General features: G+C 38.4%; 1 protein-coding gene across 3 annotated transcripts in view; it reads right to left on the bottom strand.

The window, feature by feature from the left end:
• The window catches only part of CNTNAP2 (contactin associated protein like 2), a 2,326,438-nt gene that overhangs the window by 1,371,359 nt on the left and 929,740 nt on the right, over positions 1–25,339 (bottom strand). For all 3 annotated transcript variants that reach the window (XM_027538737.1, XM_027538738.1, XM_027538736.1), the window contains exon 5: positions 8,711–8,858. In XM_027538737.1, coding sequence (XP_027394538.1) covers positions 8,711–8,858 — 148 coding nt within the window. The remainder of the gene's footprint in view (positions 1–8,710; positions 8,859–25,339) is intronic.

The following is a 25,339-nucleotide window of genomic DNA, read 5'->3' on the forward strand; positions in this document are numbered from 1 at the left end:
GGTTTGGCATTTGAAGCAAATTGAAAAGGTGAAAAACCTCAATAAATGGGTACCTCTTGAGCTCACCAAAAATTAAAAAAAAAAAAATTGTCCTTTCGAAATGTCTTCTTTTATGTTTATCCAACAACAATGAACCATTTCTTGACTGGATTGTGACATGTGACGAAAAGTGGATTTTATACAATGACTGGCAACAACCAGCTCAGTGGCTGGACTGAGAAGAAGCTACAGAGCAATTCCCAACACCAAACTTGCACTAAAAAAAGGTCACAGTCACTGTTTGGTGGTTTGTTGCCTGTCTGATCCACCACAGCTTCCTGAATCCCGGTGAAACCATTGTATCTGAGAAGTATGCTCAGCAAATTGATGAGATGCACCAAAAACTGCAATGCCTGCAGACAGCATTTCTTCAGTAGAAAGGACCCACGTCTTCTCCACAACAATGCCTGACTGCATATCGCACGAGCAATGCTTCAAAAGTTGAACGAACTGGGCTACAGAGTTTTGCCTCATCCACCATATTCACCTGCCCTCTGTCAACTGACTACCACTTCTTCAAGCCGTCTTGACAACTTTTTGCAGGGAAAATCCTTCCACAACCAGCAGGTGGCAGAAAACGTTTTCCAAGAGTTTGTCAAACCCCAAAGCACAGATTTTGTACACTACAAGAACAAACAAACTTATTTCTTATTGGCAAAAATGTGTTGATTGTAATGGTTCGTATTTTGTTTATAAAGATACATTTGAGCCTAGTTATAATGATCTGATGCGAAGAGCCATCTCAGTGGAAAAGATCCTGATTCTGGGAAAGATTGAGGACAGGAGGAGAATGGGACAACAGAAGCTGAGGTGGTTGGATGGCATCACCTACTCAATGGACATGAGTTTGAGCAAACTCCCGCAGATCGTGAAGGACCGAGAAGCCTGCCATGCTGCAGTCCATGGTGTTGCAAAGAGATGGACATGACTGAGCGACTGAATGACAATACAATGATTTAAACCTCATGCTCTGAAGTCACAAGTACATTTGCAACAACCTAATACATAGTATAATTGACTATGTAAAAATAAATTATGTGGCTCATTATAGAAATTCAGAAAAACCTTCTTCTTGGAAATCACATCTCAACTGAATCTTGGAGGATAAGACAAATTGATCAGGAGAATGATGGAGAGGGAGGGTACTTTGAGTGAGTGCAAGTTACAGAAGCAGGTCAGATACTCAGAAAAAAGGACAGTTTGTATAGCGGAGCACAGAGTACAACATGCAAATGACACGATGTAGCAGCAGAGGTAATAGGACGGGCACTGTATTTCAAGCGAACAACTCAGACTTTCTAGGTAGGCTCGTAAAGTGCTTTAAGCAGAGGTGTGATAGGATCTGATTTGCATTTTAGATTTTAAATTAGTAGAATGCTTTACAAATACAATTCAACAAATGCTAATGAGATAGATGAATCTGTGTGATGACACATTGATTCCCAAAATTTAAACTTCATGAATGTATGTGTATGTATGTATGTGTGCATCAGATGAACACAAAACACAACAATGTAAGTATTATGCAAAATGAAACATCTAATGTAAACAGGAAAACATGGGTTGACATTCAGAAGTATTTCTTATTTCTCTGCCCAACTACACTGATCTTCATGGAAATTCTTACTTATCTCAATGAATAAATACTGCACTGGGTTGAATTACATTTCTCCAAACACATAACTACCAAGAAAGTCAAAATGTGCCCTTACTTGGAAATAGGGTCTTTGCAGAGGTAATCAGTTCCTTCAAGATGAAGTCATACTGGGTAAGGGTGACTCCAGCGACTGATGTCCTTGTAGGACAGCCAAGTGAAGACACAGAGATAGAAATACAGAGGGAAGATGGTCATGTGAAGGTACAGAGACAGACACACAGAGGCAAGAGAGCCATGTAAAGATACTGAGACATAAATACATAGAGATAAGATACCCATGTGAAGATACAGAGACAGGCACACAGAGGGAAGACAACCATGTAAAGACAGAGGCAGGCATTGGAATGAAGCAGCAAGAGGTCACAGAACACCAAGAACTGCTGACAACCACCAGACGCTAGAAAGACTGATGCTTAAGCTGAAGCTCCAATACTTTGGCCACCTGATGCGAAGAACCAACTCATCAGAAAAGACTCTGATGTTGGAAAAGATTGGAGGTGGAAGACGAAAGGGACAACAGAGGATGAGATGGTTGGATGGCATCACTGACTCAATGGAAATGAGTTTGAGTAAGCTCCAGGAGCTGGTGATGGACAGGGAAGCCTGGCATGCGGCAGTCCATGGGGTCACAAAGAGTTGGACATGACCGAGCTACTAAACACCACCACCATCAGATGCTAGAGGAGAGGTATGGGTCAGTTACTCCGAGTCTCCAGACAGAAACAACTATGCTAACACCTTAATTCCAGACTTATGTCTCCAGAACCATGAGAGAATAAATTTCTGTTGTCCTAAGCTCACAGTTCATAGTATTATTTTACAACAGCCCTTGGAACCTAATATACACACGCATGGCAGCATCTCCTGTCTAGGCTGCAAGGGCGCTAGGGGAGTAGACTGTGGTCCCAAGAAGAGGATATTCCCACTAGCACAGCATGAAGCGGACAAAACACTGTCCTGCTACTACTTGTATTTGCCATCTCCTCATATGCCTTCCTCCCCATCTGGCACTTATTTTCCACCTGGATTTGCATTGGGAAATATTTACAGGCTTTACTAGTTATTCATCCACACTGAATGCATATATAAAAATCACCTTGATTTCTGTGTACCCTGATTTGCGAAGGTGCTGCCTTACATTTATGGAGACTCTGGTTAAAAGCTAATTCAGTATATGCTATAAAAAAACACTCACTACTTTAATCAATAAACCATGCAGGGCTTTTGTAAGATGAATGTTTGAGTGTTTCAGCGATAACTGATTTTTGAAAGTTATTAGAACGAGACCTCTCCCTTCTGCCTCATGCAGTCCCTTTGGTACAGAGTAAGAAGATTAGCATCAGTGTTTGGGGAGCAAGCTTACTGAGTCAGAAGACATGAGGAATATCATTAAGTTTTTAAAATAACAGCATGCCCTTGTTTCAACTAAATTTGAGGGAAACCAAATGTAGAGGGAGCAGAATGATTTAAAATGAGTCAAAATTCATTGAAGTTGGAATACATATTACCATCAAGACAAGTCAGGAAACAAAAACAGCAGAGGTCCTAGAGGCTTAAAAGCAGTGGCCTGAAACTAAACTTCCTTCACCTGGAACAGAGTGAACTTCTTTCAGCCTTAAAAAGTACCTAATCTTTCAGATGACAGAGTGATTGTGGAAAGACTGCAGAGAAGAAAGTTGACAAATACAACAGGAATTACAGTAGGTATACACTCCCACAGAAGCAGCAATCTAGTGATATTTTTTTCTTCTCTAGTTCTTCTGGAAAACTTTGAAGGAAAAGAAGAACAACCCCATTTCCTAACCTGCAGGTATAAGACAGATCTCAGACAAATCCCCTAAGGGGTTTCTTAGACGATGAGAAAAATCATTTTTCTGTGTGAGTGATGCAAGCCTAGATTCTCCTTGCTGGACCCTGGCAGAACTACTATTATTAAAGGGGTAAAATATGACTGTTTCTGACTGAAATTTCCCCTCTCAAAGATCCATAATTCCCTTATCACTGAAACCTTAAACAAAGCCCTTGAGACAAATCAATAGTCCAATAAATGAAAAAAAATAAAATAGAAAGCCATCTAAGGGTCCACTCTAGTCTGAATTCCAATACAAGTAAATTTATCACACAGTAACCTTGGAAACGCTTCCCATAATAAATATGTTTAACACATCATTTTCTTATTACAGACATGTATTTTTTCTTGGAAAAAAAAAACATAAGTATATTTTACATTCTTCATACATAGATGTATGAGAAATAATGGGGTCTGGATATCAGTTAGAAAAATCACCTGGTTAGAAAAATAACTTGGAGAAGGAAATGGCAGCCCACTCCAGTTTTCTTTTCCGGAAATCCCATGAACAGAGGAGCCTGGAGGGCTACAGTCCATCATGGGGTTGCAAGAGAGTAGGACATGACTGAGTAACTATAAAGCAACAGCAACAGAGGAAAGACTAGTCATCAAAGTTTTGATAGTAGAGACAGTTCCCATGATGATTAAAGTATCATTTTCCAAACTAGGAAAAAAATTAGAGATTTCCATTAGAAATAAGTGTTACAGGCTGCTTAGATTATAAAAGGACACAAGAGGGAAATAAGAAGTAGTTGCTTTGGTTCTTATGATCTGTACCATCCAATATGGTAGCCAATGGTCACGCTAGTTAATCTCAAATTCAAATCAATGGAAATTAAACAAAGCTTAGTTCTCAATTGTCTTAACTACATTTCAAGTGCTCAATAACCACGAGTGGCTGTGTCTGGAGAAGATCTAGAACATTTACAACTTGGTATGAAGTTTTATCTTACTTTATGTGGTCAATTTATCATTTGCTCCACTGGCATCTATTGGCATAAATATTAATCCAGTTTCCCAACGTGTAGGATTTTTTCCTCTAGAGAGGTGTATATACTAGGAAAGCTAAGCTTCCTATTTAGCTTCAAGCATGTTTCCTTCTCATCTCGTGATTGCCGAGTACCAGGCTTGATGGAAAACCTCATGATAGCACTCGCTCACCTTTTTACAAAGCTACTTGACACGATTACAGAACACACTGTCATATTTTAAATCGCATCTGAGTCAATGGACTATACAACCTTTGGCACACTGCTTTTGCCATTTACTGTGGATTCGAAAGTACCTTCATTGACAGTGTTGGTTTTAAAATGGCTATGTCCAAAGAAAGCCATCTCAAAAGTAAGATGCATGTCTATATAGCATCATGAGGAAGAAAAAAAAAAAAAAAAACAAGGCAGGGTTGGTTTTAAAAATTATTAGACAAACAAAAGACAATTCAACAGAAGTACGGGCATGGTTCTCAACAATTCCTTCAAAATAGAGGGTGTACAAATGACCAGTAAGGATAACCTCTTTAAAAACTTGAAAAATGTTCATTAAAACTAACCTTCATATAACGAACATGCACCACCACAGCTAAAACTTTCAAACATTCATTTCTAAATGGCGGACTTGTGGCACAAGGAGGGACTCTAGTACTTTGGTTCTGAGAGTCTAAATTGATCCAGCCATTAGGAAAATGCTGTGTATCCTAATTTGGTATTAACCCTTGCTAGGTCTATACCATGAAAAATGTCTATAGCAATTCTACTGAAATAGCCAACAACTGGAAACAACTCAATGTTTATCAACATGAAATGAATACATAATTGTAGAATAAGCATACAACAAAATAATATTACTCAGGAAAATAAATAAATACTTCAGATAACAAAATGGGTAATTTTTCACAAATATTATTTTAAACTAAAGAACTCAGAGGGGAAATAATGTGTAATTTATCATTTCATTTGTATGAAAATTTAAAATTAAAAAGACACACAAAAAAACCCTTAATCTATGGGGATAAAAATCAGGTGAATTTAAGTAGTAGTAACTCAGAGAAGGCTTGATGGCTGCTTCTGGGGTGTCAATATAATTCACTTATTGAGCTGGTGAATATCCCATGGAGTTTTTGTTAGAATTTAGGAATAGGAAAATAGTAGTGGGAGTGAGCTCTGGTTGTACCACCAGGATGTCTGGTTTCCCTTTCAGCTCAAGCACTCAGGCTGTGTATCTTTGGGCAAAATTTAACCCTCATAATTTGTAGCCCAACAGATACTTAGTCAGATGAGTCACTCAGTTGTGTCCGACTCTTGCGACCCCATGGACTGCAGCATGCCAGGCCTCCCTATCCATCACCAACTCCCAAAGTTTACTCAAATTCATGTCCATTGAGTCGGTGATCCTATCCAACCATCTCATCTTCAGTCATCCCCTTCTACTCCTGCCTTCGCTCTTTCCCAGCATTAGGGTCTTTTCAAATGAGTCAGCTCTTCCCATCAGGTGGGCAAAGTATTGGAGTTTCAGCCTCAACATCAGTCCTTCCAATGAACACCCAGAACTGGTCTTCTTTAGGATGGACTAGTTGGATCTCCTTGCAGTTCAAGGGACTCTCAAGAGTCTTCTCCAACACCACAGTTCAAAAGCATCATTTCTTCGGTGCTCAGTTTTCCTTATAGTCCAACTCTCACATCCATACATGACTACTGGAAGAACCATAGCCTTGACTAGACGGACCTTTGTTGGCAAAGTAATGTCTCTGCTTTTGAATATGCTATCTAGGTTGGTCATAACTTTCCTTCCAAGGAGTAAGCATCTTTTAATTTCATGGCTGCAGTCACCGTCAGCAGTGATTTTGGAGCCCAGAAAAATAAAGTCTGTCACTGTTTCCCCATCTGTTTCCCATGAAGTGATGGGACCAGATGCCATGATCTTAGTTTTCTGAATGTTGAGCTTTAAGCCAACTTTTCCTCTTTCACTTTCATCAAGAGGCTCTTTAGTTCTTCCTCACTTTCTGCCATAAGGGTGGTATCATCTGCATATCTGAGGTTATTGATATTTCTCCCGGCATTCTTGATTCCAGCTTGTGCTTCTTCCAGCCCCGTTTCTCATGATGTTTCTCAATAGATACCACTACTGGAATAATTGCTCCACTTTGTCTCTCATCCCATGTTTATCTTATTCCCTGTGATACTACTAACATTGAGCATATTTCATGATCCATGAAAATTGCTCAATAAATAATTATTAATAAAATAGATTATACATAGCATGTTTCCATGGAGAATATTACTTCTTTTTCATTTGTTGAAAGCTGAACATGTTTCTTAGAAAATATGTCATGCAGACAAAAATATCCCATTTTGTTTTAGCCCTCCCATCTCGATGCTGACAGCTAGAATAAGTGTGAACCCAGAGTTCTGTTCTTCCCTAATCTTCCCAGGTAGGTCAGTGGTAAAGAATCCACCTGCAAGGCAGAAGACCCGGGTTCAATCCCTGGGTTGGGAAGAGACCCTGGAGGAAGAAATGGCCACTCCAGGATTCTTTCAGAGTCAGACAGAATTGAAGGACTAAACACACACACAAGAAATATGATTTGGTCATCATTATAGTTACTAAATTCATACAGAGGTGAAATTTGTATATAGTTTTTATTATAAACTATCAAATGTTTTGTTACTTTTTATAAAGGTTTTCCAATAGGACATTTGCATTTTCTGATTGCAGTTAAGCTTTTGTTGTTATGGGTCTGTAGGCAGTGGTGGGGGAAAGTCTAGTAGGAAATTCCTTCTTGAAGCTGATCTAATTCCCAATGCTGTGTGTATCCAGCCTCGCCTTTCCCAGCCAATTAGAACAGGAAGAAAAGCTTCCTGGGAGGAGAGGACCATTTTACCAGACAATTCATATTCTAAAGCTGGTGTTTGGAGGAATTCTCTGGTGATCCACTGATTAGGACTCAGCACTTTTACTGCCAAGGACATGGGTTCAGTCCCTGGTCAGAGAACTAAGATCCTGCAAGCCACGCAGCACAGCCGGCAATAAAAATAAAGCCAGTGTCTGCAAATTCTGTGTTTGCCAACTGAATGTGTAGTACCCACTAGCCTCAAAAAGCCTCAAGTAGTCTTTACAGTAATTGTGTGTTAGGAATGCCTTCACAGAAACAAATAGGCAAAGATCCATCTTTTCCAGAAGCTACCATCAACCTCGGGCCTGAAAGGAGTTCCACAGATAATGTTTAGAAGAATCTGAGGTCACAGTCAAGGAGACAGATGAGCATAAAGATGAGGACAAGAAGGCTAGGCAGACAAGGATGTTAAGAAGAAGAAATGAAGGTCCACAGTTCAGCACAGGGAACTCTACTCAGTGCTCCGTGGTAACCTAGATGGGAAGGAAATTCAAAACAAGAGGGGGTATGTGCATACCTGTGGCTCATTCACCGTGCTGTGCAGCAGAAGATAACGTAACACTGTAAAGCAACTATACTCTTATATATATATATATAAAATAAAAAAGGAGGACCAAGAGGAGGAGGAAAGAAATACCCCTAACAAAACTGGCTGAAACAGACAGTAGAATGACAATCCCTAAAAATTCATACATTGAAATCATTAGACATAGATGTGATGACTAAAAAAATACAAAAAGATAATAAAAAACACAACTAAAGGAGAAGAAACTCTTCAGGTAACCGAGTAAGTTTTTAAAAGGAACAAATAAAACTTGTAGACTTATAAAATATAATTGACATCAAAACTCAGGGGTTGGTTTTAAAAAGAACAAAAGGTGAAATTGAAAAGAAGCAGAAGGAAGTTCTTAAGACTATTTTCAAAATCCATTCCAAAGAGTCAGAAAGATGGATAAAAGCACAGGTTTCTACTTTTCAGATATTTCAAAAGGCCTCATGCATTTTTATTAATAAGCTTTGCTGTGTTCGTACACTTAACAACAATCATTTCCCAAATCCTCTACTAAAGGTATTATTTGTTTATTCTTATACGCGTGTTTGTGTAAAAATGTAAATATATATTTAAAACATATGACCAACTTGATATTTTTTTTATATAAAGATACATGGCAATTCACTGTCAGAGAAAGCAACTAAAATAATTCAAAATAATGAAATTACCAACTAAACGGAGATGGCAAAACCCCACCACCAATTTCCACAGTATGGTACTTACAGTAAGAACAGCCATAGACCTCAATCCTGAGCCCAATGCGGCCTTCTCCGTTCCAATCCAGAGGCACAAAGCGGACATAGCGGGCGATGACAGGATGCTGTAAATCGTGCCGGACAACACTATCAGAGTTGACGTTCCCAGGAAATGCCTGGCAAAAAAAAGAAAGAGAGAGAGAGATTTGAAAATTAGGGCAAACTACTTTAGAAACCACCACGTACTCTATGTGCTGAAATAAATTTAAACTGTCTTATGCAGTGGAGGTATTTTATATTCTCTAAACTATAAACTAATTGAAAAAAGCTTCCATACTTTCTTTATTTGAAAAACAGGGCCAATTTTAAATGCGAGCTAGGACAAAGTTTCCATGGGTTCTTTCATATATGGAAATGCACACACATGTTAAAAGAATGAAACACTCTGACGTACACTGCAGTATCCAGTAAACAATTATGAGTTCTATTATTTTACATTTAAACTATGCAGTATGCATCTTTTTAAACACACTCCAACCATATTTCTTGCTTTTTAAAAATCTTCTTTTCATGACTACCCATGGCATCATCAGAAATCTGAAAAAATCTTTTCAACATTGAGTTTGGCAAAAAGAGCAACTGAATACACTGTGCAGAGGTCAGGGACTTCTACATTTTATTAGCATAACTATATGTGAACATATTTATTTCATATGTCTTATTAATAGAAGATGTTGTCAAGAATTATTTGCCACAATTTTTTTTTATGTAGAAAGGTCATATTGTCTATTTTTTTTTTTTTTTTTTGGCAGAGAACAAAAGGATTTTCTTTGGTCATGGCCATCATTCCTCAGCAAACATTTATAAAACATTTACTGCATAATAAGCATTAATACAAGGTAAGATGGGAAACCCAGGAGTAAGGAAAGCCATAGATGCTACACTCAAAAAGAGTGTGCAATCTAATAACAGGAAAATATCAATATAAAATTATAACTTAAAGTAAAGAAGATTTAAAGCAAGAGACCAAAAATATTTTAGAATATGTCAAATAAATGAGAAATACATGTGTAAGCTATTTAAAACATGCTTTGTTGTTCTTGTTTAGTTTCTAAGTTGTGTCTAAGTTGGAGACCTCATGCCCCGTAGCCCTCCAGGTTCCATTGTCCACGGGCTCTCCAAAATAAGAACACTGGAGTGAATGGCCATTTCCTTCTCCAGTTTTAAACATGAGCTGCAGCCACTCCAGTGCTCTTGCCTGGAAAATCCCATGGACAGAGGAGCCTGGTAGGCTATAGTCCGTGGAGTCGCTGAGTCGGACACGACTGAGTGACTTCACTTTCCCTTTTCACCTTCATGCACTGGAGAAGGAAATGGCAACCCACTCCAGTGTTCTTGCCTGGAGAATCCCAGGGATGGGGGAGCCTGGTGGGCTGCCATCTATGGGGTCGCACAGAGTCAGACACAACTGAAGTGACTTAGCAGCAGCAGCAGCCTTAATTTCATATACACATTCTAGCTGTCCCTATCTTAAATAACTTGAGTTTTTGTAAAGCTATATTCCACATGAGATCCTCTTTTATATTTTTGAAATAATCTCTTAAACATTGAAATAAAAAATAAAAAAGAACACTGAACATTTTAAGTCATAACATGATACAACATAAGCACTATATTACAATTATGTAAAGTTTAAAAATAAAATAAAATCTAAAAAAAAGAACAATAAAAAAAGCACTATATTACATAGCTAACCTGTTGCATTCTTAACTGATATTTTGAATTTGTTTCTACATTAAATGAGGAGTTTTATCTCTTAAATGTATCTTTTACAATAGCTTTTGTAAGACATAAAATTATTATTAAGCAAGTAAAGAGATACTTTCAACAAAGAGTGCATAGTAGCTTTGAAACAGAAGGCTCTGGTTTAATTGCACAAAAATACATGTTTGCAAAAATGTATGTTGAAATATTTCCTCAAGATTTAAACTACTCTTTAGAACATTCAGTTGGCTCCAATAATCTGCAAAATGGGTAACAGTCTGTGTCTGTGTGTGTGTGTTTGTGTGCTCGCACACGTGCTAGTGTTCAGCAGCATCCTACTATTTGCTACCCCATGGAACATGGCCTGCCAGGCTTTTCTTCCCATGGGATTTTTCCAGGCAAAAATACTGGAGTGGGTTGCCATTTCCTTCTCCAGGGGATCTTCCTGACCCATGGATGGAACTTATGTCTCCTGCATTGCAGGTGGATTCTTTATCAGCTGAGTCACCAGGGAAGTCCTAATAGTCTATAAAATATACAATTATATGCTTTGGAAACTGAGATATTCTTCAATAATGATTCCTACTGTATTCTCCTTGGTTTTCCTGAAGCTGTCGTGTTGGCTGAAAAGTTCATTCAGGTTTTTATCATTCATAAGATATTATGGAAAAAAATCCAAATCCAAACTTTTTGGCCATACCAATACATACTACCACTGCCTTTCAACACAGCCGCATCCTCTTCAATTCTTCATTGGACAAAACCATTTGAGCTTTAGATCTTAAATTTCATCACATAAATAGACATCTTATTTGCATCGTGCTGACAACATTTGATCGGGGAAAACAGATTTCTTTTTTCTTTGTAGGTATTTTTCTAGCCAGCTTTTAGTTTTACAAAGAAGCCACAAATTTATTTTATTAAACTGGCTGCATTTTAATATCATTATTGGTTGTTCTGGCTTCAAAAGCAATACCAGTGAGAATCCCTGAATTAATTCCCTGAGTACATATAGATTAATCTAAATATTATCTTAAATAAGATTCAACAAAAGCCAGCAAACAATTTTAACTTAAGGATCAACTATTTGCTTAACATATATAGCTATAAGCTTCCATGTGGCTCAGATGGTAAGGAATCCATCCTCAATGTGGGAGACCCAGGTTCGATCCCTGAGTTGGGAAGATCCCCTGGAGAAGGGAATGGCAACCCACTCCAGTATTCTTGTCTGGAGAATCCCATAGACAGAGGAATCTGGAGGGCTAGAGTCCATGAGGTCACAGAGTCAGACACGACTGAGTGATTAACACACACACACATATGCTTTATATGACGCTAAGTGGTATATGAATATTAAAAACAACACAGACAGTAAGTAACTTTCTTAGAAATCTGTTTCTGAGACATTTCTAGTCTGATGAAGCCTGAAAAAAGAAAAAAAAATATTGGTCTGTGTTCTCCTGTTTTGCCTAATACTTCATTTCTGACACCAGACGTATGGGTTTTCCCACACGCCAGGCCATTCTCTGTGGACACCAGCCAGTGTTCCATACCTTAACTCAATCCTAACACTATCTACCTGGAGGTAGATTCAGATCCCACAGGTGAAGGGCTGAGTTCCTCAAGAGCACCCCCACTTCAGATGCCAATCTCCAGCCCAGTTTGCCACAGATGCTTCTGAAAGACCATACATCAGAGGTCCCCATGACCCCCTCCTTAGGTTCAACTGCTTGCTGAGCAGCTCACAGAACACAGGAAAACAGTTTGCAAACTAGCTTACTGGTTTATGCTGAAGGATTCGACTCAGGAACAGATGGAAGAGATGCACAGAGCAAGGTGGGTGAGAAGGGCTGCGGGCCCACTCCAGGTGTACCACCCTCCTAGCACCTCTATTTATTCACCAAGCACTCTGAACTCCTGAAATTCTAGATTTTTATGGCAGCTACTGTGTGCATTTGTGATGATCAAATCATTGGCCACTGGGGACTGAACTCAATCTCCTGCCCTGCTCTCCTTCTCAGATGTCAGGATGTGGCTGAAAGTTTCAACTCTCTAATCAAATCACATGGTTGGTTTCATCTTAAGGTTATCAAGGGGATTTTCAAAAATCACCTCATTGACATAAACTCAGGTGTGGGTTGAAAGGAATTTGTTATGAATAACAAAAGACACCCATTTCAGCTTTATCACACTTATCACTTAGGAAATCCCAGGAGTTTCAGAAGCTGTGTGGCAGACAGCATGGATAAAGACCAAAAATATATATTTCTCACTATAAATCCTGATATCACAGGCCTAAAATAAAATATTTTAAAAAAATGTTGCAAAAGGCAGCATTAAAATGAAGTACAGAAGTGTATGGCATAGCTAGTGATTTCAATAATCCTTGGAATCCTATGAAAACTATGTAATCAGGAGAACTATAGAAAGAGATAGACTTTAACTAGATAGGAGGACAGAATGATGTTTAGGAGATAGAAAGGGAGAAGGACACAGGAGCGGACTGGGAAAGACTAGAATAAAGAAGGAACTCAGAAGTCAGAAAGAGAAACACCAGTACAACATATTCCATAGACATGGAATTTAGAAAGACAATAATGACGATGCTATATGCAAGGCAGCAAAAGAGACACAGATGTAAAGAACAGACTTTTAGACTATGTGGGAGAAGGCGAGGGTGGGATGATCTGAGAGAATAGCATTGAAACATGTATATTACCATATGTAAAATAGATGACCAGCACAAGTTCAATGCAGGAAGCAGGGCACTCAAAGCCGGTGTTCTGGGACAATCCAGAAGGATGGCATGGGGAGGGAGGTGGGTGGGGGTTCAGGATGTGGGGACACATGTGCACCTGTGGCTGATTCATGTCGATGTACGGCAAAACACAGAATATTGTAAAGTAATTACCCTCCAATTAAAATTAATTAATTAATTAAAAATACACACACACAGAAAAGAGGGAACTCAGGTCTAGGGCTGGAGATACCCTGAGTCTAGTACTTGTGGTGAAATTTTGTTCTTTAGGGGTAACTTCTCTAGCCCTCATCTATTTTATTCCTTCTCTCCATGACTGTCCCCCAAAAAGATCTGACTAGCTTATCTAAAAAATCTACTTTAGAACTAAAATTGTGGACTCTGAAAACATAAACTATATTCAGGAATAAGTGATAAGGACATAAATCTGACTGCAAGAAGCGTTCATATTGGAAAATGAATGTTTTAACAAGTTCTGATTGTGGACAGAAGAATTCAGCATGTGTTTCTTTTCTAAATGGTAGAATAAAAGCCATATTTAGAAGATCTTGGATGGTGGGAGATCGAGTTGGGGGCAGAAAGACGAGTCATAGAGTTCAAAGTCAATGCCACTGGGTGGGAAGGGAAAATGTTTCAAAAGAAGAATTAATAACACTTTGAGAGGAGGGAGTAAGAGCAATGATATAAATGAATCTATTCACATATTGGCATTGGCGACAAAAAGAGGGAAGGGGGTATAAAATGGTAGACATCCATCCTTTCCCTCCCCAGCAAACTCTTCTCTTTAAGTAATAGCACCTAGATTTTCTTTACAATGTTACCTAATATTCACTCTTAATCCACCTGATTCAGGAGAGGCAGATGCCACACCAAGGCTCAACCTCAGCACTTCTGCTCAAAGTGATATATATTCATATATCCATTCATTCACTCAGGAGATACATGAGAACTTTTTATGCACCAGATACTGTTCAAATCACTGGGGAGATAGAAGTGGACAATACAGCTTCAGCTCACATGGCATCTGCATTATTAAAGTACACAGTATGTCAGTACTAAGTGGGGCAAATAATAAATAATATGCAATGGATATATTTAATATTTACAATAGCCAGGACATGGAAACACTCCAAGTGTTCATTGACAAATGAATGGATAAAGATTTGGTATATGCACACAATGGAATATTACTCAATCATAAAAAAGAACAAACTGCTGCCATTCATCATAACATGGATGGGCCTAGAGATTATAATACTGAATGAAGTGAGACAGACAAAGACAAATATTACATGATATTGCTTATATATGGAATCTAGAAAAAATGGCACAAGAGAATTTATTTACAAAAGAGAAATAGAGTTATAGATGTAGAAACAAACTTAGGGTTACTGGTATGGAAAGGGTGGTAGGGATAAACTAGGAGATCAGGATTGATATATACACGCTGCTGCTGCTGCTGCTCAGTCGCTTCAGTCGTGTCCGACTCTGTGCGACCCCATAGAAGGCAGCCCACCAGGCTCCCCCATCCCTGGGATTCTCCAGGCAAGAACACCGGAGTGGGTTGCCATTTCCTTCTCCAATGCATGGAAGTATATGTCAAATGGATAGCTAGCAAGGATCTACTGGGTAGCACAGGAAACTCTACTCAATATTCTCTAATGACCTACATGGAAAAATAATCTAAAAAAGAGGGGATATATGTATATATACAATTGTATATATATATTGTATATTGTATATATACAATTGATTCACTTTGATGTACAGCAAAAACACAGCATTTTAAATCAACTATGCTCTAATAAATTGGTGGCTCAGATGGTAAAGTGTCTGTCTAGAATGTGGGAGACCCGGGTTTGAGCCCTGGGTTGGGAAGATCCCCTAGAGAAGGAAATGGCCATCCATTCCAGTACTATTGCCTGGAAAATCCCATGGACAGAGGAGCGTGGTAGGCTACAGTCTATGGGGTCACAAAGAGTTGGACACAACTGAGCGATTTCATACATACATTAAATACACTGAGTTATATAATATGTATGTATTGTATATTATAGGTATGGCTCATTTTTTTGCTTCAGGGATGCTTTTATAATTGAAGGTGTCTGGCACCACTGCCTGGAGAAAGTCTACTGGCACCATTTTTCCGACAGCATTTGCTCACTTCAGGTCTCTGTCACATTTGGTAATTCTTGCAATATTTCAAGCTTTTTCATTATTATTATACCCACTATCATGATGCGTGGTCAATGATCCTTTGATGCCACTAATGCAACTGCTTGGGGATGCCTTGAACCACACCCATATAAGAATGAATTTAATCTATAAACATTCTGTACATTCTGACTTCCCCACTGACCTGCCATTCCTCCATCTCTTTTCCTTTCCTTGGGCCTCCCTATTCCCTGAGACAGAACAATACTGAAATTAGGCCAGCTAATAGCCTGAGAATGGCCTCTAAGTGTTTAAATGAAAGGAACAGTCAACTGACACAGCACACTTCATGTTGTCTTATCCTAAGAAATTGCCACAGGCACCCCAACCTTCAACAGTCATCATGTTGATCACTCAGCAGCATCAACTTTGATGCAAGATCCTCCACCAGCTAAAAGATCACAATTCCCTGAAGGTTCAGATGAGGGCTAGCATTTTTTAGCAATCAAGTATTTTTAAATTAAGATGTGGCCATTGTTTCTAGACAAATGGTACTATACACTGAGCAGACTACAGTATAGTATAAACATAACTTTCACATTGTTTTATTGTGAAACCAAAAGAAGTCATGTGACTCCCCTGATTGCAATATTTGCTTTATTGAGTATTCTGGAACCAGACACACAATATGTCCCAGGTATTCCTAGAAATATATATGTGTGTGTATAATTATATATATATAGATATAGATATAGTATAAGCAAAAGTAAGAAATGCACACATCTTGCGTATATGCTGCATGTTTTGGGGGCAGGAAGGAAGCCAGAATTTATGGAGCACAGTGAAGAAGCAAGGAGGGCCTGAAGGCCATGACAATGTGGTAAACTTCATATTAATTGGGCCAAAAGAAAATTCACTGGAGAGTTTTCAGTAAAAATGTCACATAATTTAAATGTTAAGATTGGGGCCACTAAAATGGGATTCCCAGGTGGCACTAGTAGTAAAAAGCCTGCCCATCAATGAAGGAGACTTAAAGACACAGGATTGATCCCTGGGTTGGGAAGATCCCTTGGAGGAGGGCATGGAAACCCACTCCAGTATTCTTGCCTGGAGAATCCAATGGACAGAGGAGCCTGGCGGACTACAGTCCATGGGGTCGCCAAGAGTCAAGACAAAACTGAAGCAACTTAGCACACACACATACCACTAAAATACAGTTCCCCAAATAAAGCAAAGTTCCTAGTATAACAGTAGAAGATGCCATAGCATATTATAAAATACAGGAGAGTGGTGGATGGGATACACTGGTTACATGTGCTCTGGAGGACTGAAGGTGTTAGGGAGAAGGTAGGAATGATGCTGTGGAAGTGAATGCTGGAGAGGAGCAACAGAACACGTCTTCAATCCTGGACCCCAAATGCACAACACGTGAGGAGAAAGCAAAGCAAAATACAGAACTACTAGGAATGGAAGGTCTCCATCCACTGAGCTCCCATTGGCCACTCTGGTTATCACAGAAAGGGATGGACATCAGAGGAAGATAAAGTAGGCCCATCTGTGATGATGTCATTTCAGCATCTAAATTCAGAGCCTGCAGAAGTAAATCTACAAGATTTTTGATGATCTGACCTGTGTCCTCCCTGGTTTGTGTTTGTATTTTTTTTTTTAAAGCAACAAAGAATACTGACTAATACAAAGATATTTGAAGGGAAAGATAATTAGTGAAGATTTAAATATATTGTCTTTGAGATGTCTCCATGAGACTGAAAGGTCACACAGAAAATGAAATGTTCAGCATAGCTTTTCAGAAAGGGTAACATTTATTATTTATGAACAAATGCATGGCATATGGTATTTTCTTCAGAATCACAGCATCAGTAGACTGTGTTTTTTACACTTCTTTTCATTTCCAAGCATACTGAGACTTAAGACATTATCCTAAATTGAAGTTGAAAATATTTCAGAGGAATGAAGTAGGCGTTATTGATCGTTGTCTTGAACATAAAGGTGTAAATACATGTGAAATGTCTGTTCTATAACAGTATTCAGAAAAGTTAAGAAATTTAGAAGGAGGTGTAGTCACTGATTTAACAAAACAACATCCAATATTTATATATTACTTTCTTATTTAAAGCTTTCTAGTACACACGGCATGGTTTGTGCCTTATAGGAAATCCTAACTTTGGGAGGGATCTTATTTTTTTCAAACCAATAAATTCAGGCTATGAGAAAGTAGAGCACTTAACTGATGCTGAACAGCTAGTCTGGGCAAACCAGGGCAAAGTAAGAAGTCCGTCCACTCCCACAATGACTTTTGCTTGAGAATCAAGTTTTCAGCAAGGAATAAAGATTTTTCTATTTAGGCACAACACATTTTTTTTTATATTTGATGTTACCTATTTGAATATCAAAGTTTGGTAGATAATTTTCATCAGATGTACATTTTGGGCATATACTTGCTTTCTGGCTCATTTATCAGGTAGCCTATTTGGCCTGTATGCCTTAGTTTTCTCGACATTTTTATGTACACTAATTTTGACAATATTAATATTTTCTTTTCTCAGAAGTTTTCTAAAAAGATAGTCCTACTGTAATATTAGCCAGTTTCCCTGCAGATCTTAATATAAGTAATTAAAAAGCTGGAATGACACTACTTATGATAAAAAGAAAGGGTAGTCTGCTATAATGCTGTATTTTTAAAGTAGTAATGACTACTTTGTCATAGGGCTTGAAAAGGAACTTATTTTTTCAAATAATTTGGTTCTTACAATTCTTGTACTTTTCACATGGATTAAAAAAAGGAACAGAAAAACAAACTAAGATATACAGCTGATTTTTACTAACCTCTACAATTTAAAAAAATGCATCGAAAATTGAAAAATTAAAATGAATTTGAACATTTCTTGAATAGAACACTATCCTTTAAAATTCAACCTTCATTTAGATAAATGCCACACAATAATATATGGTTCGTGGATACATGAGAGAGTCAGACAAAGTCATCACTGTAAGACTGACAAATCAATTTACATAAGCTTGTAAATTATATGTCACTGCTATTAAATCTCCTGACATGGCTGTGATTTGTATATATGCTTAGAAGGATTTATTTTTTATTTTTACTAACATAGAATTTCTGTAACTCACAAATCATCATGCTTAGTAAAATAATAAAATAAGGCTAAACCTATGGTGATTCTTTTATTACTGTCCTAAAAACTATTAAAATATGCAGCAAAGAAGGTTAATACCTAAAACAGCCTGATTATATTCTTTGCAGCCAAAGATGGAGAAGCTCTATACAGTCATCAAAAACAAGACTGGGAGCTAACTATGGCTCAGACTGCTGCTGCTGCTGCTAAGTCGCTTCAGTCATGTCCGACTCTGTGCGACCCCATAGACGGCAGCCCACCAGGCTCCGCCATCCCTGGGATTCTCCAGGCAAGAACGCTGGAGTGGGTTGCCATTTCCTCCTCCAATGCATGAAAGTGATGGCTCAGACTATGAGCTCCTTATTTCAAAATTCAGACTTGAATTGAAGAAAGAAAGGAAAAACATTAGACCATTCAGGTATGACCTATATCAAATCCCTTAAGATTATACAGTGGAGGTGACAAATAGATTCAAGGGATTAGATCTGGTAGCTGAGTGCTTGAGAACTATGGATTGAGGTTTATAACAAAGTACAGAGGGCAGAAACCAAAACCATCCCGATGGAAAAGAAATGCAAGAAGACAAAATGGTTGTCTGAGGCGGCCTTACAAATAGCTGAAAGAAGAAGAGAAGTGAAAGGCAAGGGAGAAAGGGAAAGATATACCCAACTGAATGCAAAGTTCCAGAGGACAGAAAGAAGAGACAAGAAAGCCTGCCTCAGTGATCAATGCAAAGAAATAGAGGAAAACAATAGAATGGGAAAGAGTAGAGATCTCTTCAAGAAAATTAGGAAGGGAAAATACCAAGGGAACATTCATGCAAAGATGGGCTCAATAAAGGACAGAAATGGCAAGGACCTAACAGAAGCAGAAGATATTAAGAAGAAGGGGCAAGAATACACAGAAGAACTACACAAAAAAGATCTTCATGACCCAGATAACCACGATTATGTGATCACCAACCTAGAGCCAAACATCCTGGAATGTGAAGTCAAGGATGCACTTAAAGAAGTCAGTGTGGGCCTTAAGAAACATCATTAGAACAAAGCTAGTGGAGGTGATGGAATTCCAGCTGAGCTATTACAAATTCTAAAAGATGGTGCTGTTAAAGTTCTGCACTCAGTATGCCAGCAAATTTGGAAAACTCAGCAGTGGACACAGGACTGGAAAAGGTCAGTATTCATTCCAATCCCAAAGAAAGGCAATGCCAAAGAATGCTCAAAGTATCACACCATTGCACTCATTGACATCCCAGCAAAGTAATGCTCAAAATCCTTCAAGCTAGGCTTCAACAGGGCATGAACCGAGAACTTCCAGATGTACAAACTGGATTTAGAAAAGGCAGAGGAACCAGAGATCAAATTGCCAACATCCATCAGATCACTGAAAATGCAAAAGAATTCCAGAAAAACATCTACTTCTGCTTCATTGACTATGCTAAAGCCTTTGACTGTGTGGATCACAATAAACTCTGGAAAATTCTTCAAGAGATGGGAATACCAGACTACCTTACTTGCCTCCTGAGAAACCTGATTACAGGTCAAGAAGCAACAGAGAACTGGACATGGAACAACAGACTGGTTCCTAATTGGGAAAGGAGTACATCAAGGCCGTATATTGTCACCCTGCTTATTTAACTATATGCAGAATACATCATGTAAAATGCTGGTCTGGATGAATCACAAGCTGGAATCAAGATTTCCAGGAAAAATATCAACAGTCTCAGACATGCAAATGACACCATTCTAAAGGCAGAAAGCAAAGAGGAATTAAGGAGCCTCTTGATGAAGGTGCAAGAGGAAAGTGAAAAAGCTGGCTAAAAACTCATAACTCAAAAAACTAATATTATGGTATCCAGTCCCATCAATTCATGACAAATAGATGAGGAAAAAGTGGAAACAGTGACAGATTTTATCTTGGAGGGCTTCAGAATCACTGCAGATGGTGTCTGCAGCCACAGTATTAAAAGACACTTGCTCCTTGGAAGAAAAGCTATGACAAACCTAAACAGTGTATTAAAAAGTAGAGACATCACTTTGCTGACAGAAGTCTGTATAGTTTTTCCAGTAGTGGTTTTTCTAGTAGTCATGTACAGATGTGACATTTGGACCATAAAGAAGGCTGAGAGACAAAAATTTGATGCCTTCAAACTGTGGTGCTGGAGAAGACTCTTGAAGCATCCCTTCAGCTGCAAGAAGATTAAACACGTTAATCCTAAAGGAAATAAACCCTGAAAGCTCATTGGAAGAACTGATGCTGAAGCTGAATCTCTAATACTTTGACCACCTGATGCAAAGAGCTGACTCATGGAAAAGATCCTGATACTGGGAAGGATTGAAGGCAGGAGGAGAAGTATGTGACAGAGGATGAGATGGTTGGATGACACCACCAAATCAATAGACATGAGTTGGAACAAATTGGGAGATGGTGAAGGACAGGGAAGCACAGATACACAAACACAGCACTAAGTCGTGTCCGACTCTTTGTGACCCCATGGACTGTAGCCTGCCACGCTCTGTCCATGGGATTCTCCAGGCAAGAATCCTGGAGTGGGTTGCCATTTCCTTCTTCAGGGGAACTTACTGACCCAGGGATCAAACCCAGGTCTTCTGCACTGCAGGCAGATGCTTTACCAACCCATCTGCTATTGGGCTGGTGTATAAATGAATGAGTAGTAGTACTTGAGGTCAGAGCAGAGGGGAGTTTAGGATCTCCTGGGTCACACAGAGAAGCATGGTATGATGCAATTCATGGGGTTTTAGAGAGTCAGACACAATTTATGACTGAACAATGAACAACAGCAAAGAACTTTTTAAAAAGTAGTGAGTTGTTCAGGATGCTAATTGTAGAATAATCTAAACATGACTGAAGTTTTAATAACTACGATTTCCCACCATGTGCACTAAATATTTCTTCTAGTTCATACAATAGTTTAATTGATGTAAGAGAAAGGTAGAGGCAACCTTTTTCACTCTAAAGTACCAAATAGTAAATATTTTAGGTTTAGCAGGGTACAGACCTCTCAGTCCCAGATCCTTCTTTATCTTTTTTAGTTTTAGTTTTATTTTACATTTGAAAAAATGTAAAAGCCTTCTTACTTCCCTGACTTTAAAAGAACAGGGAGAGAACTGACTTAGCCAAGGGGCTAGAGTTTGCCAACCCCTGGTCTGACGCTCTTTCATATTAACAGATATTTCCCCAGATAGGGAGCCAAATCTAAAATCATCGGAAGACTTTTCAGCCACTTAGCATTTAGAAACCAACAAACTTCAGAAAAGCATTTTGTCAATCCTTGAAGCATATAATTTATCAGAGTGAAAGAAAATATATAAGGATTTAGAATATGCTCCCTTCAAATTTTTTATTATGGGGTTTGAAGTGCAACTTAGAAAGTATTTTATGAGAGAATACATACATTTAGCCCTCACTAAAACCTCACCTTTTAGAAACCTAAAATAAGTGATCATGGGCTCCTGCAGTGAACGAATGAAAAGGTATAGATACATCTCAGTGCAAAGGTTTTGCTTAAGACTGAAAAATGTGTCTAAAACACCCAGCTCTCGTGCAAGCAAGCCTAGGAAGAACTTTTATTACTACTAACAAGTCGCATACACGGCACATTATGTGAGAAAAACAACAATACATAAATACTTCCTAAAGTGAGATATTGTTGTTTTCTTAAGACAGATAATGTCTCCGCTGCCATAAAAACATATATTGATGAATCCTTAGGTTGATGTCGTAAACCTGTGATCACCATGATCACTTTTAAGTGAAATTTTATTTCTTGCTGGATTTTGAGCTTTATTGTCCCCATGCCATCAATTCATATCAAAAGGTAGAAATAGATTTTCCACTTTGCAATCTTGATGGGAGTCTCGAAGCCTAAGTTACACTCCTTGCTGAGGCAGAAAGAAAAGAAGTGTCTTCATAAAGTATTGCATCTGTTACAGCCTCACTCTGGCCTCTTCACCTGAATGCTCTTGCCGTCATCTTGATCAGGCTGTACTACCAATCCTGCAGAACTCAGCTTACATAGCACTTTCTGACAGTCAGTACAATACATCCTCTGATCCTCAATTACCCGCCATTCTGCAGGGTGCCTCATAATATACTATGCTTTTCATTCCCTTCACTCAATTGTAATAACTTCATTATGCCTGTGATTATACCCCTCATCACTGCTTCAGAAGTGAGTCTGCACTGAAGCTTGTGATCAAGCCTCTGGTTCACCACTATTTTCTGATGCCCCAGTACAGTGTCTGGTGTTCAGTAAGCATCAGTTTACTGCCTAAATGAATAAATAAAATGTGAATTTTACATTTCATAGCTCTTGTTATTTCTGGCCGTACCAAAAACTAGTTCAGAAGCTATTTATAGTTAATAAGCCATAGGTTAGACAATATCCTACAGGAATTAGCTTGCTAGTCTGATTCAACAGGTCACTAGGCTAATAAATAAAGTTTTCCCAGAGGTGTTAGGATGTCCTTATCAGTATGCAAAGAGGCTGGGAATTCCAGAGATGATGGGGGGAATGAAATGGTCATACAAAAATCATATCAAAATCAAGGGAAAGATGCTAGGAACAATGTGAAAATTAACACACACACACACACAAACCCATCCATCAGATCTATGTTCACTTTGGTAATGGACTTGAACTCTGCTAAAAGCACACTCTATGCCATTGCTAAACCACAGCAAACATATTGGGGAGAAAATGCTGCAACATTCTGCTGTAGAAGCAGCAGTGCTCTCTGGACACTTCTGCTCCTGACAAATATTTCCCGTGATTTTCATTATGCCAAAGTTATGAAGATTTTTAAATTATTTTATTAGAGGAACTCTTCAATTTAAGATTCCTGCAGAGGATCTTCCTGACCCAAGGATTGAACCAGTGTCTCTTATGTCTCTTGCCTTGGCAGGTGGTGTCTTAACCACTAATGCCAGCTGGGAAGCCTGCTTTTATATGTATCCCTAGCTTATTTCTTTTTATTGGTGAGTACTATTTCATTGTATAATTATATCACCATTGCTTATCCACTTTTCTGTTGACAGACTCAGTGATGTTTTCAATTGATTTATGAATGAAATTGTTTGAAGTATTTGTGCAAATGTCTAGTAGAAGAATTTCTGAGCCAGAGAATGGATGAGTGCTTTAAAATTTTTAAAGAAAATGCCAGATAGTGATTATCTTAAATTTCAGAGAAATCTGTGTATTCTCTACAACTTAAATTCATTAGTTTGTGTATTTACATTCTACTTCGCTCTAAACTTCTGTATATATTTTTCATCATCGTAAATGTCGAATTATAAGAAAGGGTGAAACTGATAAGATAATGCTATCAACTGTCTTTTTGTCCAGCATTTGAAATAAATATATATACAAAGTCAAAAATACAAAAGGAATGCTGTCAAGCTTGACTGCATTAAAGTACCACACAGCTGATGGAGTCAGGGGATGGAAAAGTTTAAGAGAATGGAGAAGGAAGAATATGATGAAAAGATTCATGTTTTTTAAGTAAAGAGTCAAAAGACATTAGCAAAATTTGATAGAATGGCAAACCGACTTGTGAGTATATCATTACATGTAACAAAATTAACCCCCAAAGAATTTTAAACGTTTGAGAAAATGTTGATATAATTGCTAAAAACAGGCCAGATATGGGGAAAAACAGGCTAACTAACAAAAGTTCATCTGTCAAGAATTAGTAATCAGTAATTTCAAACTTGATAAATGAACAACCTGCTATATAAGGTATTGGAAGAATGGAGACAGGGATGGGGAAATACTGGGAAGGAAATGTTGCTTTTTACATTTAATTCTTCATGTACTACTTGATTAAAACTGTTTCTTTATGTACTACTTTGATAAAAATAAACCACAAAACATTTTTTTTTTTTTGGAGGGTTGTGTCTAAAACGTTGGCTTTAAGATTCATGGCAAAGTATACAGATGGAAACATGTTCAGTAGTGAGACCCATCTTGTCTGTAAAAATAAAATCTAACCAGCTGCTTGACAAAACAGAAGACTCCTGGTACTGAGCCCAGAAAAGAGATTTCTCAAATGAGCCCAATGTAAAAGGAACCACGCTGAACAATGAACAAAGTATTCTACAGCATCTGTATAAGAAGATAGCAACAACCTTCACAGGGAGCTTCTTAAAGTTTCTAAATGCTGAAACACAATTTTATAATGGAAATCAAAACTGCCAACGCAAGTTATTTAGTTCTATGCTGGCTGGCTTAATCTAGAAACAGTTCAGAGTATTTAGAGGAATCAATGGATCGCACTGCCTTCAACTGATCCTTCATAAACTTTGTTTTTCTTGAGAGTTTGCTGTTTCAATGGCTATGAATTTGAGAATATACATGGCAGTACCCAGAATACATCTGGTTCCAAATGTGGAACCAAATGGATTCATCAGCATAAAATCAACAAAACGAGTTTTATTTAGGGGGATGGTCAGTATTAGCAAAGTAAGTTACCATCTTCAAAATGTGTCTCTCCCCTGGCGGCTAAGTGGTAAAGAATTCTCCTGCCAATGCAGGAGACATGGGTTTGATTCCCTGGTCTGGGAAGATCCCACATGTCAAGAGGCAGCTAAGCTTGTGCACAACTACTGAGCCTGTGCTCTAAAGCCCAGGAACCACGACTGCTGAGTCCCTGTCTAGACCCGTGCTCCACAGCAAGAGCCATCACAATGAGAATCCGCGAACTGCAGCTAGAGCAGCCCCAGCTCACAGCAACTAGAGAAAGTCCACACAGCAATGAAAACTCTGCACAGCCGAAAATAATTAATTAAATAAATACAAGTATTTTTTTTA

This window comes from Bos indicus x Bos taurus, chromosome 4, assembly GCF_003369695.1.
Source record: "Bos indicus x Bos taurus breed Angus x Brahman F1 hybrid chromosome 4, Bos_hybrid_MaternalHap_v2.0, whole genome shotgun sequence".
NCBI classification, from domain to species: domain Eukaryota; kingdom Metazoa; phylum Chordata; class Mammalia; order Artiodactyla; family Bovidae; genus Bos; species Bos indicus x Bos taurus.